Here is an 18,286-nt window from a genome sequence, read left to right on the forward strand (position 1 = left end):
TCAAACCAGAATGCCGCCGCAGCAGTGACAGGCGCAATGCATGCAAGGGGCTGTAAAATAAAACCTTGTTGAATAAACATTTTCTTAAGGTAACCCTCCAATGTTTTATCCATTGGATCTGAAAAAGCACAACTGTCCTCAACCGGGATAGTGGTACGCTTTGCTAAAGTAGAAACTGCTCCCTCTACCTTAGGGACCGTCTGCCATAAGTCCCGTGTAGTGGCGTCTATTGGAAACATTTTTCTAAATATAGGAGGTGGGGAAAAGGGCACACCGGGTCTATCCCACTCCTTGCTAATAATTTCTGTAAGCCTTTTAGGTATAGGAAAAACGTCAGTACACACCGGCACCGCATAGTATCTATCCAGCCTACACAATTTCTCTGGAATTGCAACTGTGTTACAGTCATTCAGAGCAGCTAATACCTCCCCAAGCAATACACAGAGGTTCTCAAGCTTAAATTTAAAATTAGAAATCTCTGAATCAGGTTTCCCCGAGTCAGAGATGTCACCCACAGACTAAAGCTCTCCGTCCTCATGTTCTGCATACTGTGACGCAGTATCAGACATGGCTCTAACAGCATTTGCGCGCTCTGTATCTCTCCTAACCCCAGAGCTATCGCGCTTGCCTCTTAATTCAGGCAATCTAGATAATACCTCTGACAGGGTATTATTCATGATTGCAGCCATGTCCTGCAAGGTAATCGCTATGGGTGTCCCTGATGTAATTGGCGCCATATTAGCATGCGTCCCCTGAGCGGGAGGCGAAGGGTCTGACACGTGGGGAGAGTTAGTCGGCATAACTTCCCCCTCAACAGAACCCTTTGGTGATAATTCTTTTATAGATAAAGACTGATCTTTACTGTTTAAGGGGAAATCAATACATTTAGTACACATTCTCCTATGGGGCTCCACCATGGCTTTCAAACGTAATGAACAAGTAGGTTCCTCTGTGTCAGACATGTTTAAACAGACTAGCAATGAGACTAGCAAGCTTGGAAAACACTTTAAAACAAGTTTACAAGCAATATAAAAAACGTTACTGCGCCTTTAAGAAACACAAATTTTCCCAAATTTTGAAATAACAGTGAAAAAATGCAGTTACACTAACGAAATTTTTACAGTGTATGTAGTAAGTTAGCAGAGCATTGCACCCACTTGCAAATGGATGATTAACCCCTTAATACCAAAAACGGAATAACAAATGACAAAAACGTTTTTTAAAAAGTCACAACTGCCACAGCTCTACTGTGGCTTTTTACCTCCCTCAATACGACTTTTGAAGCCTTTTGAGCCCTTCAGAGAAGTCCTGGATCATGCAGGAAGAAGCTGGATGTCTGTGTCTGTAATTTTTGCTGTGCAAAAAAACGCCAAAATAGGCCCCTCCCACTCATATTACAACAGTGGAAGCCTCAGGGAACTGTTTCTAGGCAAAATTCAAGCCAGCCATGTGGAAAAAACTAGGCCCCAATAAGTTTTATCACCAAACATATGTAAAAAACGATTAAACATGCCAGCAAACGTTTTAAAATACACTTTTATAAGAGTATGTATCTCTATTAATAAGTCTGATACCAGTCGCTATCACTGCATTTAAGGCTTTACTTACATTACTTCGGTATCAGCAGCATTTTCTAGCAAATTCCATCCCTAGAAAAATATTTTAACTGCACATACCTTATTACAGGAAAACCTGCACGCTATTCCCCCTCTGAAGTTACCTCACTCCTCAGAATATGTGAGAACAGCAAAGGATCTTAGTTACTTCTGCTAAGATCATAGAAAACGCAGGCAGATTCTTCTTCTAAATACTGCCTGAGATAAACAGTACACTCCGGTACCATTTAAAAATAACAAACTTTTGATTGAAGAAATAAACTAAGTCTAAAACACCACAGTCCTCTTACGACCTCCATCTTAGTTGAGAGTTGCAAGAGAATGACTGGATATGGCAGTGAGGGGAGGAGCTATATAGCAGCTCTGCTTTGGGTGATCCTCTTGCAACTTCCTGTTGGGAAGGAGAATATCCCACAAGTAATGGATGATCCGTGGACTGGATACACTTAACAAGAGAAATAACATTTAAAATACCATTCCTAGGGAGAAACCCCTAACAAACTTGTCAACAACCCTAATAAAAGGAAACTCCTCTAAGGAGTAAGTATTGTATAATTACAACATAGGGACAATGGGATGTAGAAAAACATCTACAGACGAAATAGATTGTTGAAGAAGGAATTCAAAGACCATTCCTGCATGGTTAGAAAAATAACCCGATGCTACCGCCTTAAAAGAGACTAAGCTCCAAAAAGAAGCAAGAACGGTACCGGCCTGATCGTAGCCAGCGCCCCAGCAAAAGGAACAAAACGCCTGAGAGTTCAGTGATCCTCTGGAATAGAAGGGCAATCAGAGAATCGAAAATTGCTTGCAAGCCCACAATCAAGGAGCAAGCACTGCCACCGGATTCAACCCACAACCTACCGCACACTATGTGTTGAAGGTACTCATCAGGATAAGAGAGCCATCTGTCCCAAAAACGACTGCTTGAGCCAGTGCTCGCTAGGAAGGCCCTTCCCCAGCTCATCCTGGGGAAAATAAATACAGACTCCCGAAGTCCAATAGAGAACCAAAACAAACTCTCCCCTCCCTACAAGGGTGGTCCTCAGCACCTAAGAAAAGATCACAAGGGACCAAATATGCGCCACGAAAGTAACATAACCCCTTTAAAACACTCTCTCAGTGCTCAGCCCAAACAATCTCTCGCGTCCACCTCACAGAAACAGGAGCCCTTTATGACCCCCTGTAACATACCCATGGAGGTGAGACCCTTAAACCGCAATACTAACTTGCGGACCTAAACTGAGAAATCAGTCTCACATGCCGCTAGTTTTGCTAGGATCGGACCAACCCCAACAACGAGTAATATGGTCACAAAGAAGAGGATCCCACAGCACAGACTGAAGGTCCAGAATAGCATTCCCCTTAGTGATGCTCGCAGATACCAGACGCACCGTTTGGCAGAAAAAAACAGAAGTTGACCTGAGTTCCAAGCCACAACCTTCTGATTCCAAGTGGTGGATCTAACCACTACGCCACATCTCCCTGAGAGTGAAAGAGGAAACCAGGGATAGGCAAGGACGCCTGATTAGCTTCTCAAATCAGATATCAATCCTTGAGAAGAAAAGATAGTAGGGAACATCCGTTCCTAAAGAACCTGCTTAATTAGAAGACTGTTGACAAAGTCGTAGTGGGCCTCCGCCCACCGCCAAACACAAGTTCCTCCCGACTACGCAGTAGGAACTCTCCCCTTCCAATAAAAGGGAGCAACCCACCGAAAGTCCCAACTAGAACGAACTCAGAAGACCAAAGCCTCAAGGCTGAATGTTCGGCTGAGGAACCATAGGAGAAAAGGAAGGAAACTCCTGATCCACGGATTCCCATAGGACGCTCGCTCCCCACGGCCAGCAAAGCAATCAGTTAAAATCGTCCCTGAAGAGCAACTCCAGAACAGAGAGTTTTGAACGGAACACAGGGGATCAAATCCCCCCACTATAATCCCTATAAGTCCACTAAAACAGATATAGAAAGGGGACAACGTCATGCCGAAGACTTAGCCTCTGCTGACCATATCACCCCCACCCCCGGGCCAACGAAGACCGGAAGGGGGACAGGTGGGCATATCGCAAGATCTCAGGAAAAAACTTCCTGTCCAAAGACAAAACAGTATCCCGGAAAACGCCCTGGGAGTTTTATGCCAGAAACTCAAGTCTAGAACCCACTGATGATAAGAAACCAGAAGCCCAGACCCGGGAGCTACTGTAAAATCTGGAGCAGGGTACTCCACATAAAACCCCAGATTCCAAAAGGGAAAACTAGAATCAGAAAGAGGTCCGCTGGAAGAAACGGTTCCTAAGAATCGGATTCGCTCCAAAGGATGAAATAGGAAAGACATCCTTCTTCCTGAACGAAGGAGGAGAGAATCTAAGTCTCAGACAAACAGGAGCACTATAAGCTCTGCTTAACAGTCAGAGAAACCATATAGGACGGAATCCCCCCTCCTTATTGGCCATACCCCAACAGTGGAAATAAATTATTCTCACAGGGCAATAGATACTGGGACCATGACCCAAAAGTCACCCCCAACTTCCCAAAGACAAAATCAAGAGAAGAGACGACATCCAAAAATAAGTCTAGCTCCGAAGTCTAGGACTCCTAGATCCATTAGATCCCTCAAGCGTCCATCCAAGATAAAGCTTAAAGACAGGTCCAGCCTGTACTCTAGTATAGGTGAACTTGAAGTGCCTGGCCCAGAAGCTAGAAAAAGACTCCCACTTTTGTGTAAAGGGAAGGAACAGACTTAACTAGTACCTAAAATAGGTCCTGCCTGTCATCAAGGATACACCACAGCCATGAAAACAATCAAAGGGATAACAGAAATCTCAAATTCCAGTAATGCTAGAAAAACTGAGATAAACAAACTAAGGAATATAAGCTCCTGGTGGCATTTTTATGTTGATTTATCAAGGGACTAGCACCCTGAACAGAGAACTATATGCTTCCACCGGAAGTCTACAACAATCTTCGACCAATTAAGTCGATAGTCAAAAATCCCATGTGACGAAACGTCTTGTAAGAGTTTCTATAACAACCCAGAGCTCTAAAACTGAAAACTATCCTAAAACGGAATAGAATGCAAAAGAAAAATAGGCAAACGCCCAAACATGTTATCTGAAAAAAGGGATTGTGCAAACAACACCAGGTCCAGCCTGTCACACACACAATCCCCCATAGAGCTTGGAACGGGGATTCTAATAAAAGAATAAAACAAAATGTAAATCAAGACGATAAGGAATAGGAACACCAATCCTCTCCACTCGTCTATTCAAGATCGTTATCTGATTTAGAGGACTGAGATTCAAATGACGGATCAGTACTGGGAACCTCTAACATCGCCAAAACCTCTCTCAGAAGTAAACGGAGACAAGCCAATCTAAATCTGAACGCTATGCTCTCCGCAGTCGGAGGATTCAAATCCTTAGACTCCGACCCTGAAAGGTTATACTTCTGAAGCCTCAGAGGAAACCGCATCCCCAGAAGAATGATCGGACACAATCGTCATTTTACATGACGGCCCCTGGTCAGGAGAACCTGGATTGACCCTTTGCTTGCACACAGCAGGAAGAGGTAGCATCACTAATGCCGTAGAGATAGCCATGTGGAACTGCATAGTAACCGCTGGTGGAAACAACCCCCTTACAGGCGAAGAGGGAGCAGAACTTGGGAAAACTGCATATGTAGGAACAGAAGCATTTAGGGAACATGCATCACTGGATTCAGAATCGCGGATGGTTCAGCGTTCTCCGACAACCCAACATTGGTTGATGAGAACACCCTATAGCGGCATACGGAACACAATTGAGAGGGCTGGGTTACCCGGGCCTCCTCACAATATACAGAGGTATCAAATTCTGTCTCGGAGGGATACCCCTCTAACATATCAGAATCCTCCATAACTCTTCTAAGTTATATTATCAAAAGAGAAAACAACTGGCACCTTATACCCCCAATGTTTGGGGCACTCACCACCTCCTATGACCCAGACAAGTAGAGAAGATGGTCCTCTCCGCAGACACCCAGTCAGGAATCGGAAATAAACCTGACCCCTCCCGGTCACATGGTGCTCATGCAGGACGGCCCCTGCTAAGAAAAGGCGCGCCAGCTTAATAAAAAACTGCACAGCTCTCAAAATGAAAGTAACCTGTACGTTCCGTATCAGCCAAAGAGCCCAAACATTCTTACACATAAGCAGTCAAAATCATATAACACACATGATTAAAAAATTCCCACTGTTCAATAACCCCCCTCAGGAGATATTAACCCTTGATTCCATAAAGATAAAGGAGTCCCACTGAGACCCTGTCTTCTATCGCTAACGTGATAAAAATGAAACTATCTTACCGGAATCTATGCCGTGGAACAGCGACACGGTCCTTCAAGATTGACAGATTGTAGAAGCGCTTCTGACATGGACTTGAGCGTAGAAAAGCAGGCAGAAAAACTCGTCAACGCTGATTGCTTAGGGAGCTGTTAATATGAGTCTGGATGGCTTTGCAGAAAGACTCTCCCTGCATCTCCAGACTCTAACTTTCATCAATGCTCTTACTGAGAGGCTGACAAGACTACTTAAAACTCCAGTCCCATACCGAAGGGTACTACCCCCTTAAGAGACTACTCTGAATCTTCCGACACTCTGCCATCCTCCTGTGACGAAAGGCAAAGAATGACTGGGGGATGAGGGAAGTGGGGGAGGTATTTAAGCCTTTGGCTGGGGTGTCTTTGCCTCCTCCTGGTTGCCAGGTTCTGTATTCGTAAAAGTAATGAAAGCTGATGTGGACTCTCCCTGTATTTAGAAGGAAAGAGAGGGGAGAGAGAGCAAAAGAGGGGGGAGAGAGAGCAAAAGAGAGGAGAGAGAGAGTAAAAGAGGAAAGAGAGAGAGCAAAAGAGAGGAGGAATAGAGAGAGCAAAAGAGAGGGGGAGAGAAAGAGCAAAAGAGAGGAGGGAGAGATAGAGCAAAAGAGAGGAGGGAAAGAGAGAGCAGAGGAGAGGAGGGAGGGAGAGAGAGAGAGCAAAAGAGAGGAGGGAGAGAGAGCAAAAGAGAGGGGGAGAGAGCAAATGAGAGGGGGAGAGAGCAAATGAGAGGGGGAGAGAGCAAAAGAGAGGGGGAAGAGAGAGCAAAAGAGAGGGGGAAGAGAGAGCAAAAGAGAGGGGGAGAGAGCAAAAGAAAGGGGGAGAGAGCAAAAGAGAGAGGGGGAGAAAGCAAAAGAGAGAGGGGGAGAAAGCAAAAGAGAGAGGGGGAGAAAGCAAAAGAGAGAGGGGGAGAGAACAAAAGAGAGGGGGGGAGAGAGAGAGCAAAAGAAAGGGGGGAGTGAGAGAGCAAAAGAAAGGGGGGGAGAGAGAGCAAAAGAAAGGGGGGGAGAGAGGGCAAAAGAGGGGGGGAGAGAGGGCAAAAGAGAGGGGGAGAGAGTGCAAAAGAGAGGGGGGAGAGAGCGCAAAAGAGAGGGGAGAGAGAGCGCAAAAGAGAGGGGGGAGAGAGCGCAAAAGAGAGGGGGGAAAGCAAAAGAGAGGGGGGAAAGCAAAAGAGAGGGGGGAAAGCAAAAGAGAGGGGGAGAGAGAGTGCAAAAGAGGGGGAGAGAGAGCAAAAGAGGGGGAGAGAGAGCAAGAGAGGGGAGAGAATTAGAGAGCAAAAGAGAGGGGGGAAAGAGAGAGCAAAAGAGAGGGGGGAAAGAGAGAGCAAAAGAGAGGGGGGAGAGAGAGCAAAAGAAAGGGAGGAGAGAGTGAGCGCAAAAGAGAGGGGGGAGAGAGAGAGAGCGCAAAAGAGAGGGGGGAGAGAGAGCGCAAAAGAGAGGGGGAGAGAGAGTGCAAAATAGAGAGAGTAAAATAGAGGAGGAGAGAAAGCAAGAGAGGGGGAGAGAGAGAGAAAAAGAGGGAGGGAGAGAGAGCAAAAGAGAGGGGGGAGAGAGAGAGCGCAAAAGAGAGGGGGAGAGAAAGAATAAAAGAGAGGGGGGAGAGAGAGAACAAAAGAGAGGTGCGAGAGAGAGCAAAAGAGAGGGAGAGAGAGAGAGAGCAAGGGGTGGGACCGCTTTACTGCAAAAACGGGCTTTAGGACTAGAATATAATAAGTAATTAAACTTTTAGAATATTACTGCAGTCTTTTCAATGGCAAAACTCTTCAATATCAGGAGTAACTGGAGTGTAAAATTTAGATTTTTTGGAGAATCTAATCTAGTTTTCCCTGCTTTAGGGACACATATATGGAAGGATAAGACTTGTCAGGTTTGTAGTATGCACTTATAGTTTTCAGAATAGATTTAAACTACAGGAAAGGGCACAAAATAAAGTACATTGCAAAGTTTTTTCACTACACATAATTAAACATTTTATATTACAATATCAAATTGTTTCACTTAGGGACACCTAGGCTCATGAAATATAATAGCTACTCACCTTAAGAGGTCCCTAGGTACAAGTGATTCTCTTTCTTTAAATGATCTGACTGTTGCCGTACGGTCAGCATTTCTACAAACCAGAAAAATACATATTAATTCAATTACTAACAACTGTGTGTGTGTGTGTAGGGGGCACCCACTGCTGTTACTCTGGGAGATAAGTTATCCACTGTGTGATAAGAAATCCATTAAAAAACATAAATTATGATTACCAGATAATTTCCTTTCCTTCTGTACAGGGGGAGTCCACAGCTGTATTCATTACTTGTGGGAAATACAGAACCTGGCCACCAGGAGGAGGCAAAGACACCCCAGTCAAAGGCTTAAATAGCTCCCCCACTTCCCTCATCCCCCAGTCATTCTGCCGAGGGAATAAGGAACAGTAGGAGAAATATCAGGGTGAAAAAGGTGCCAGAAGAAAACTAAATTAAATTTAGGGCCGCCTATCTGAGAACACGGGCGGAAGCTGTGGACTCTCCCTGTACAGAAGGAAAGGAAATTATCTGGTAAACATCATTTATGTTTTCCTTCTTAATACAGGGAGAGTCCACAGCTGCATTCATTACTGGTGGGAAATTATACCCAAGCTACAGAGGACACTGAATTCTAATGGGAGGGTAAACGGGAGGGTAAACAGAAGAGGCGGGCCAAATCTGAGGGCACCACAGCATGCAACAAAACCATTCTCCCGAAGGCTGCTTCAACAGAAGCAAAAAGGAAAAAGAATGCTGGGAGGACCAATAATTAGAACCATAGAGATCTCATGCCAGAGACCCAAGATGACATCACTGATCTCGAACTGAGCCATAAACCCCTGAGGAGGCTAGTGTCCCGCTGTCTCCTAGGTCAAGCAAAAAAACCCTCCTCCACTAACAATAAGGAAGTCAACTAAGCCTCCAAACCCTTGCACTTCCCAGATACGAATATACAACTGTCTATTCTAATGTAGTCTGAAAGGAAACTCAAGGCATGATTCCCCGAAAGGGGAAAAACCTTTTCCTGTTTAGAAAAGGAATATGACTTAGAAAAATAACAATCTTAGGGAGAAAAAAAAAACTAAAAAATCTCGGAACACAGCCTTATTATAAAGGAAACCCCTTTAAGGAGTATGTATTACAAAATTGTAACACAGAGATTATGGCACGTAGAAAACATCTACAGACGGAAGAGGTCATTGAAGAAAAATTTAACGACCACCTCCTGCACAGGTACAAAAGTAACCCGATGCAACTCCCTAAAAATAAAGTCTAAACTCCAAGGAGCAGTAGATTGAACTCACTGGCCTGACCACAGTCAGTGCCCTAGCAAAAGGAACTTAACTCCTGGAAGTTCAATGAACCACTGGAACAGAAGAACAAACAGGGTATCTTAAAAACTGCTTGCGAGCCCACATTCAAGGGGCAGGGAACTGCAGCTGCATTCAACCTGCAACCTTCCGCTAGCTAGGCAGCTAAGCTAACCATTAGGTTAGTACAGCTAGCTGCCCCAAAAAGGATTGCTCGAACAAGTAACTAGCTAGGAAGGCCCTTCTCCAGATCATCCTGGATGAAAATAAGGAAAAAAAATCAGGAACTCAGTAGAGAGCCAGGACGATCTATCTCCTTCCGACAAAGGGGGGGTCCTCCAAACCTATGATAGATGCCGAGGGACCAGCTATGTGCTGAAGGAAAGGACCGTAACCATTCAGAAAAAAATCCTCTCTCGGCTAAGTCCACGCGACCTCTGGCAATCCGCCTTAGAAGAATAAGATCCCATGACGCAAAGGGGCCTTGATCGAGCAGATTCCTGCAACAAGGTAACTCCCATGGCGACGAAGCCCCTAAACCACAAATGCGAACTTGCGGGGATAAACATAGACGATGGTAAGAAAACCAGAACCGCCAAGACCCGGGAGCTACTGTAAAATCTGGAAGCAGGATACTGCCACATTAAACCCCAGATCCCTGCAAAAAAAACAAACTAGGATCAAAACGAGGTTTACTGGAAGATATGGTCCCTAAGAACCGGATTTGCTCAAAAGGATGAAACAGGATACACCAACAGTGGAATGAAAATATTCTCACCATGCGATAGGTACCGGGACAATGACTCCAAAAGTCACCTGAAAAAACATAATTTATGTAAGAACTTACCTGATAAATTCATTTCTTTCATATTAGCAAGAGTCCATGAGCTAGTGACGTATGGGATATACATTCCTACCAGGAGGGGCAAAGTTTCCCAAACCTCAAAATGCCTATAAATACACCCCTCGCCACACCCACAATTCAGTTTAACGAATAGCCAAGAAGTGGGGTGATAAAAAAGTGCGAAAGCATATAAAATAAGGAATTGGAATAATTGTGCTTTATACAAAATCATAACCACCACAAAAAAAGGGCGGGCCTCATGGACTCTTGCTAATATGAAAGAAATTAATTTATCAGGTAAGTTCTTACATAAATTATGTTTTCTTTCATGTAATTAGCAAGAGTCCATGAGCTAGTGACGTATGGGATAATGATTACCCAAGATGTGGATCTTTCCACACAAGAGTCACTAGAGAGGGAGGGATAAAATAAAGACAGCCAATTCCTGCTGAAAATAATCCACACCCAAAATAAAGTTTAATGAAAAACATAAGCAGAAGATTCAAACTGAAACCGCTGCCTGAAGTACTTTTCTACCAAAAACTGCTTCAGAAGAAGAAAATACATCAAAATGGTAGAATTTAGTAAAAGTATGCAAAGAGGACCAAGTTGCTGCTTTGCAAATCTGATCAACCGAAGCTTCATTCCTAAACGCCCAGGAAGTAGAAACTGACCTAGTATAATGAGCTGTAATCCTCTGAGGCGGAGTTTTACCCGACTCAACATAGGCAAGATGAATTAAAGATTTCAACCAAGATGCCAAAGAAATGGCAGAAGCTTTCTGGCCTTTTCTAGAACCGGAAAAGATAACAAATAGACTAGAAGTCTTTCGGAATGATTTAGTAGCTTCAACATAATATTTCAAAGCTCTAACAACATCCAAAGAATGCAACGATTTCTCCTTAGAATTCTTAGGATTAGGACATAATGAAGGAACCACAATTTCTCTACTAATGTTGTTGGAATTCACAACTTTAGGTAAAAATTCAAAAGAAGTTCGCAACACCGCCTTATCCTGATGAAAAATCAGAAAAGGAGACTCACAAGAAAGAGCAGATAATTCAGAAACTCTTCTGGCAGAAGAGATGTCCAAAAGGAACAAAACTTTCCAAGAAAGTAATTTAATGTCCAATGAATGCATAGGTTCAAACGGAGGAGCTTGAAGAGCCCCCAGAACCAAATTCAAACTCCAAGGAGGAGAAATTGACTTAATGACAGGCTTTATACGAACCAAAGCTTGTACAAAACAATGAATATCAGGAAGAATAGCAATCTTTCTGTGAAAAAGAACAGAAAGAGCAGAGATTTGTCCTTTCAAGGAACTTGCGGACAAACCCTTATCTAAACCATCCTGAAGAAACTGTAATATTCTCGGTATTCTAAAAGAATGCCAAGAAAAATGATGAGAAAGACACCAAGAAATATAAGTCTTCCAGACTCTATAATATATCTCTCTAGATACAGATTTACGAGCCTGTAACATAGTATTAATCACAGAGTCAGAGAAACCTCTTTGACCAAGAATCAAGCGTTCAATCTCCATACCTTTAAATTTAAGGATTTCAGATCCTGATGGAAAAAAGGACCTTGAGACAGAAGGTCTGGTCTTAACGGAAGAGTCCACGGTTGGCAAGAGGCCATCCGGACAAGATCCGCATACCAAAACCTGTGAGGCCATGCCGGAGCTACCAGCAGAACAAACGAGCATTCCTTCAGAATCTTGGAGATTACTCTTGGAAGAAGAACTAGAGGCGGAAAGATATAGGCAGGATGATACTTCCAAGGAAGTGATAATGCATCCACTGCCTCCGCCTGAGGATCCCGGGATCTGGACAGATACCTGGGAAGTTTCTTGTTTAGATGAGACGCCATCAGATCTATTTCTGGAAGTTCCCACATTTGAACAATCTGAAGAAATACCTCTGGGTGAAGAGACCATTCGCCCGGATGCAACGTTTGGCGACTGAGATAATCCGCTTCCCAATTGTCTATACCTGGGATATGAACCGCAGAGATTAGACAGGAGCTGGATTCCGCCCAAACCAAAATTCGAGATACTTCTTTCATAGCCAGAGGACTGTGAGTCCCTCCTTGATGATTGATGTATGCCACAGTTGTGACATTGTCTGTCTGAAAACAAATGAACGATTCTCTCTTCAGAAGAGGCCAAAACTGAAGAGCTCTGAAAATTGCACGGAGTTCCAAAATATTGATCGGTAATCTCACCTCCTGAGATTCCCAAACTCCTTGTGCCGTCAGAGACCCCCACACAGCTCCCCAACCTGTGAGACTTGCATCTGTTGAAATTACAGTCCAGGTCGGAAGCACAAAAGAAGCCCCCTGAATTAAACGATGGTGATCTGTCCACCATGTTAGAGAGTATCGAACAATCGGTTTTAAAGATATTAATTGAGATATCTTTGTGTAATCCTTGCACCATTGATTCAGCATACAGAGCTGAAGAGGTCGCATGTGAAAACGAGCAAAGGGGATCGCGTCCGATGCAGCAGTCATAAGACCTAGAATTTCCATGCATAAGGCTACCGAAGGGAATGATTGTGACTGAAGGTTTCGACAAGCTGCAATCAATTTTAGACGTCTCTTGTCTGTTAAAGACAGAGTCATGGACACTGAATCTATCTGGAAACCCAGAAAGGTTACCCTTGTCTGAGGAATCAAAGAACTTTTTGGTAAATTGATCCTCTAACCATGATCTTGAAGAAACAACACAAGTCGATTCGTATGAGATTCTGCTAAATGTAAAGACTGAGCAAGTACCAAGATATCGTCCAAATAAGGAAATACCACAATACCCTGTTCTCTGATTACAGACAGAAGGGCACCGAGAACCTTTGAAAAAATTCTTGGAGCTGTAGCTAGGCCAAACGGTAGAGCCACAAACTGGTAATGCTTGTCCAGAAAAGAGAATCTCAGGAACTGATAATGATCTGGATGAATCGGAATATGCAGATATGCATCCTGTAAATCTATTGTGGACATATAATTCCCTTGCTGAACAAAAGGCAAGATAGTCCTTACAGTTACCATCTTGAACGTTGGTATCCTTACATAACGATTCAATATTTTTAGATCCAGAACTGGTCTGAAGGAATTCTCCTTCTTTGGTACAATGAAGAGATTTGAATAAAACCCCATCCCCTGTTCCGGAACTGGAACTGGCATAATTACTCCAGCCAACTCTAGATCTGAAACACAATTCAGAAATGCTTGAGCTTTCACTGGATTTACTGGGACACGGGAAAGAAAAAATCTCTTTGCAGGAGGTCTCATCTTGAAACCAATTCTGTACCCTTCTGAAACAATGTTCTGAATCCAAAGATTGTGAACAGAATTGATCCAAATTTCTTTGAAAAAACATAACCTGCCCCCTACCAGCTGAGCTGGAATGAGGGCCGCACCTTCATGTGGAGGCAGGCTTTGCCTTTCTAGCAGGCTTGGATTTATTCCAGACTGGAGATGGTTTCCAAACTGAAACTGCTCCTGAGGATGAAGGATCAGGCTTTTGTTCTTTGTTGAAACGAAAGGAACGAAAACGATTATTAGCCCTGTTTTTACCTTTAGATTTTTTATCCTGAGGTAAAAAAGTTCCTTTCCCACCAGTAACAGTTGAAATAATAGAATCCAACTGAGAACCAAATAATTTGTTACCCTGGAAAGAAATAGAAAGTAGAGTTGATTTAGAAGCCATATCAGCATTCCAAGTCTTAAGCCATAAAGCTCTTCTAGCTAAAATAGCTAGAGACATAAACCTGACATCAACTCTGATAATATCAAAAATGGCATCACAGATAAAATTATTAGCATGCTGAAGAAGAATAATAATATCATGAGAATCATGATTTGTTACTTGTTGCGCTAAAGTTTCCAACCAAAAAGTTGAAGCTGCAGCAACATCAGCCAATGATATAGCAGGTCTAAGAAGATTACCTGAACACAGATAAGCTTTTCTTAGAAAGGATTCAATTTTCCTATCTAAAGGATCTTTAAACGAAGTACCATCTGACGTAGGAATGGTAGTACGTTTAGCAAGGGTAGAAATAGCCCCATCAACTTTAGGGATTTTGTCCCAAAATTCTAACCTGTCAGACGGTACAGGATATAATTGCTTAAAACGTTTAGAAGGAGTAAATGAATTACCCAATTTATCCCATTCTTTGGAAATTACTGCAGAAATAGCATTAGGAACAGGAAAAACTTCTGGAATAACCACAGGAGATTTAAATACCTTATCTAAACGTTTAGAATTAGTATCAAGAGGACCAGAATCCTCTATTTCTAAAGCAATTAATACTTCTTTAAGTAAAGAACGAATAAATTCCATTTTAAATAAATATGAAGATTTATCAGCATCAATCTCTGAAACAGAATCCTCTGAACCAGAAGAGTCATCAGAATCAGAATGATGATGTTCATTTAAAAATTCATCTGTAGGGAGAGAAGTTTTAAAAGATTTTTTACGTTTACTAGAAGGAGAAATAACAGACATAGCCTTCTTGATGGATTCAGAAACAAAATCTCTTATGTTATCAGGGAACTGCAACAGACAATGGTACTTTACTAAAGGAAATATTATCTGCATTAACAAGTTTGTCATGACAATTAATACAAACAACAGCCGGAGGAATAGCTACCAAAAGTTTACAGCAGATACACTTAGCTTTGGTAGATCCAGCACTAGACAGCGATTTTCCTGTAGTATCTTCTGACTCAGATGCAACGTGAGACATCTTGCAATATGTAAGAGAAAAAACAACATATAAAGCAAAATTGATCAAATTCCTTAAATGACAGTTTCAGGAATGGGAATAAATGCCAAAGAACAAGCTTCTAGCAACCAGAAGCAATGAAAAATGAGACTTAAATAATGTGGAGACAAAAGCGACGCCCATATTTTTTTTAGCGCCAAATAAGACGCCCACATTATTTGGCGCCTAAATGCTTTTGGCGCCAAAAATGACGCCACATCCGGAACGCCAACATTTTTGGCGCAAAATAACGTCAAAAAATGACGCAACTTCCGGCGACACGTATGACGCCGGAAACGGAAAAGAATTTTTGTGCCAAAAAAGTCCGCGCCAAGAATGACGCAATAAAATGAAGCATTTTCAGCCCCCGCGAGCCTAACAGCCCACAGGGAAAAAGAGTCAAATTTTTGAAGGTAAGAAAAAATGAATAATTCAAATGCATAATCCCAAATATGAAACTGACTGTCTGAAAAATAAGGAAAGTTGAACATTCTGAGTCAAGCCAAATAAATGTTTGAATACATATATTTAGAACTTTAAAAACAAAGTGCCCAACCATAGCTTAGAGTGTCACAGAAAATAAGATTTACTTACCCCAGGACACTCATCTACATGTTTGTAGAAAGCCAAACCAGTACTGAAACGAGAATCAGCAGAGGTAATGGTATATATAAGAGTATATCGTCGATCTGAAAAGGGAGGTAAGAGATGAATCTCTACGACCGATAACAGAGAACCTATGAAATAGACCCCGTAGAAGGAGATCACTGCATTCAAATAGGCAATACTCTCCTCGCATCCCTCTGACATTCACTGCACGCTGAGAGGAAAACCGGGCTCCAACTTGCTGCGGAGCGCATATCAACGTAGAATCTAGCACAAACTTACTTCACCACCTCCATTGGAGGCAAAGTTTGTAAAACTGAATTGTGGGTGTGGTGAGGGGTGTATTTATAGGCATTTTGAGGTTTGGGAAACTTTGCCCCTCCTGGTAGGAATGTATATCCCATACGTCACTAGCTCATGGACTCTTGCTAATTACATGAAAGAAACTTCCCTCTCTCTGCCGAAAGGCAAACTCAAGAGAGGAAAAAACTTGCCCAGAAAAACAGAATGTGAAGCCTAGCTCCGGCCTCAAGGACCCCTGGATCCAACATGATCCAGCATCAAGCGCCCATCCAAGATAGTACCTAAAACAGGTCCTGCCTGTCATTTAGGATAGATGGACCTGCTATGCCTGGACCGGAATAGTAGAAATAACTCCTTCTCTTGTGTTGAAAGAAAATGCAGACTTAACTAGTACCCAAAACAGGTCCTGTCTGTAATCTAGGATACAACATATCTGCCAGAACACTAAAGGGCTAAACAGAAAATTCTTAAGTTCCAGGTATGCTAGAACAACTGGGAATAATTCAAATAAAGAAATATAAGCTCTGAGGCTTAAATTTTATCTTGAAATTATTGAGGGAACCATCACCCCGAACAGAGACCTAGATGCTTCCACCGGAAGTCTCCAATAATCGCGACCATCAAAGTCGTTAGTACCAAAAATCCCATGTGACGAAACGACTTTCTAAAAAGAGTTTCTACAACAACCCAGATCTCTAAAAACAAAAAATTATCCGAAAGGGAATAGCAAAAGAAAATAGGCAAAAGTGATAGTCAAAGGAGTGTGCAAACAAAAACAGGTCCAGCCTGTCATATGACACAAACCCCCCATAGAGCTCGAAACTGGGATTCTAAATAACAAATAAAAATGTATATCTAGACGATAAGGAATAGGATCTCCATTCCTCTCCACTCGTCTAGTCAAGTTTGCTATCTGATTTAGAGGACTGAGATTAAACTGATGGATCAGTACGGGGAACCTCTAACATCGCCAAAACCCCTCTCAGAAGTAAACGCAGGCGTGCCATTCTAAATCTAAATGCTAAATCCTCCTCAGTCGGAGGAATCAAGTCAGCAAACTCCGACCCTGGAGGTTCTACCTCTGAAGCCTCAGAGGGAACCGCATCCCCAGATGACTGATTGGATACAATTGTCATTTTACACAACGGTCCCTGGGCAAGAGTGAATGGATTAACCCTTCGCTTGCACGTAGCAGTAAGAGGTAAAATCGTTAAGGCCGTAGAGATGGCCATGCGGAACCGCGCAGTAACCTCTGGTGGAAAAAAGCCCCCTTCAGGCGAAGAAGCAGCGGTACTCAGGGAAACTGCATTTGTAGGAACAGAAGATTGTAGGGAACACACCTCATTGGACGAGGAATCCTCAGAGGCGGACGGCTCAGTGGTCTCTAACATCTCAACATTGGTTGATAAGTACACCCTATTGCGGCATACGGAACATAATTGAGAGGGCTGGGCTACCCGGGCCTCCTCAAAATATACGCAGATATCAAATTCTGTATCAGAGGGATTCCACTCTAAAAAATCAGAATCCTCCATAACTTGTCTAATTTAAATTATAGAAAAGACAACAGGCACCTTCTAATCCCAATGGCTGGGGCACTCACCACCTCCTATGACCCAGACAGGTAGAGAATTTGGCTCCTTTCCGCAGATACTCGGTCCGAAATCGGAAATGGAAAAAAACATGACCACTCCCGGTCACATGGTGCATCATGCAGGATCGCCCCTGCTAAGGAAAAACCGCGCCAACTTAATAAAACTGCCCAGCTCTCAAAATGAAAATTAACCCTTTACGTTATGATTAAAACCCCCCACTGTTCAATAATCCCCCTCAGGAGATATTAACCCCTGATTCCATAAAGATAAAGGAGTCCCACTGTGGCCCTGTCTTCTATTGTTAACGTGTGTAAAAAATTAAACGATCTTACTGGAATCTATGCCGTGGAACAGTAACACCGTCCTTCAAGTTTGAATGATTGTAGCAGCGCTTCTGACATGGACTTGAGTGAAGAAAGCAGGCAGCGAAACTCGTCAACGCTGATTGCTTAAGGAGCTGTTAATATGATTCTGGTTTCATCAATGCTCTCACTGAGAGGCTGACAAGACTACTTAAAACTCCAGTCCCATCTCGAAGGGCAGATACCCTTCCTAAGGAACTACTCCGAAATCTTCTGACACTTCTCTGCCAACCTCCTGTGACGAAAGGCAAAGAATGACTGGGGGATGAGGTAAGTGGGGGAGGTATTTAAGTCTTTGACTGGGCTGTCTTTGCCTCCTCTTGGTGGCCAGGTTCTGTTTTTCCCACAAGTAATGAATGCAGCTGTGGATTCTCCCTGTATTAAGAAGGAAAAAATTTGCGATCATAAAAAGGAATTTATATTTTTCTGTTTGAGTGTTACATAGGCTGATACTTTACTAAGGTTTTTGAAAGATGGCTAAAAATTGAACATAAAATAAGTTTAATAACTACCTACAAAA

General features: G+C 42.9%; 1 protein-coding gene across 1 annotated transcript in view; it reads right to left on the reverse strand.

Moving 5' to 3' along the window:
* The window catches only part of PRKDC (protein kinase, DNA-activated, catalytic subunit), a 2,064,551-nt gene that overhangs the window by 89,967 nt on the left and 1,956,298 nt on the right, over positions 1-18,286 (reverse strand). The window contains 1 exon segment of the mRNA XM_053715028.1: positions 8,004-8,075. Coding sequence (XP_053571003.1) covers positions 8,004-8,075 — 72 coding nt within the window.

This window comes from Bombina bombina, chromosome 5 (genome assembly GCF_027579735.1).
Source record: "Bombina bombina isolate aBomBom1 chromosome 5, aBomBom1.pri, whole genome shotgun sequence".
In the NCBI taxonomy this organism is placed as follows: domain Eukaryota; kingdom Metazoa; phylum Chordata; class Amphibia; order Anura; family Bombinatoridae; genus Bombina; species Bombina bombina.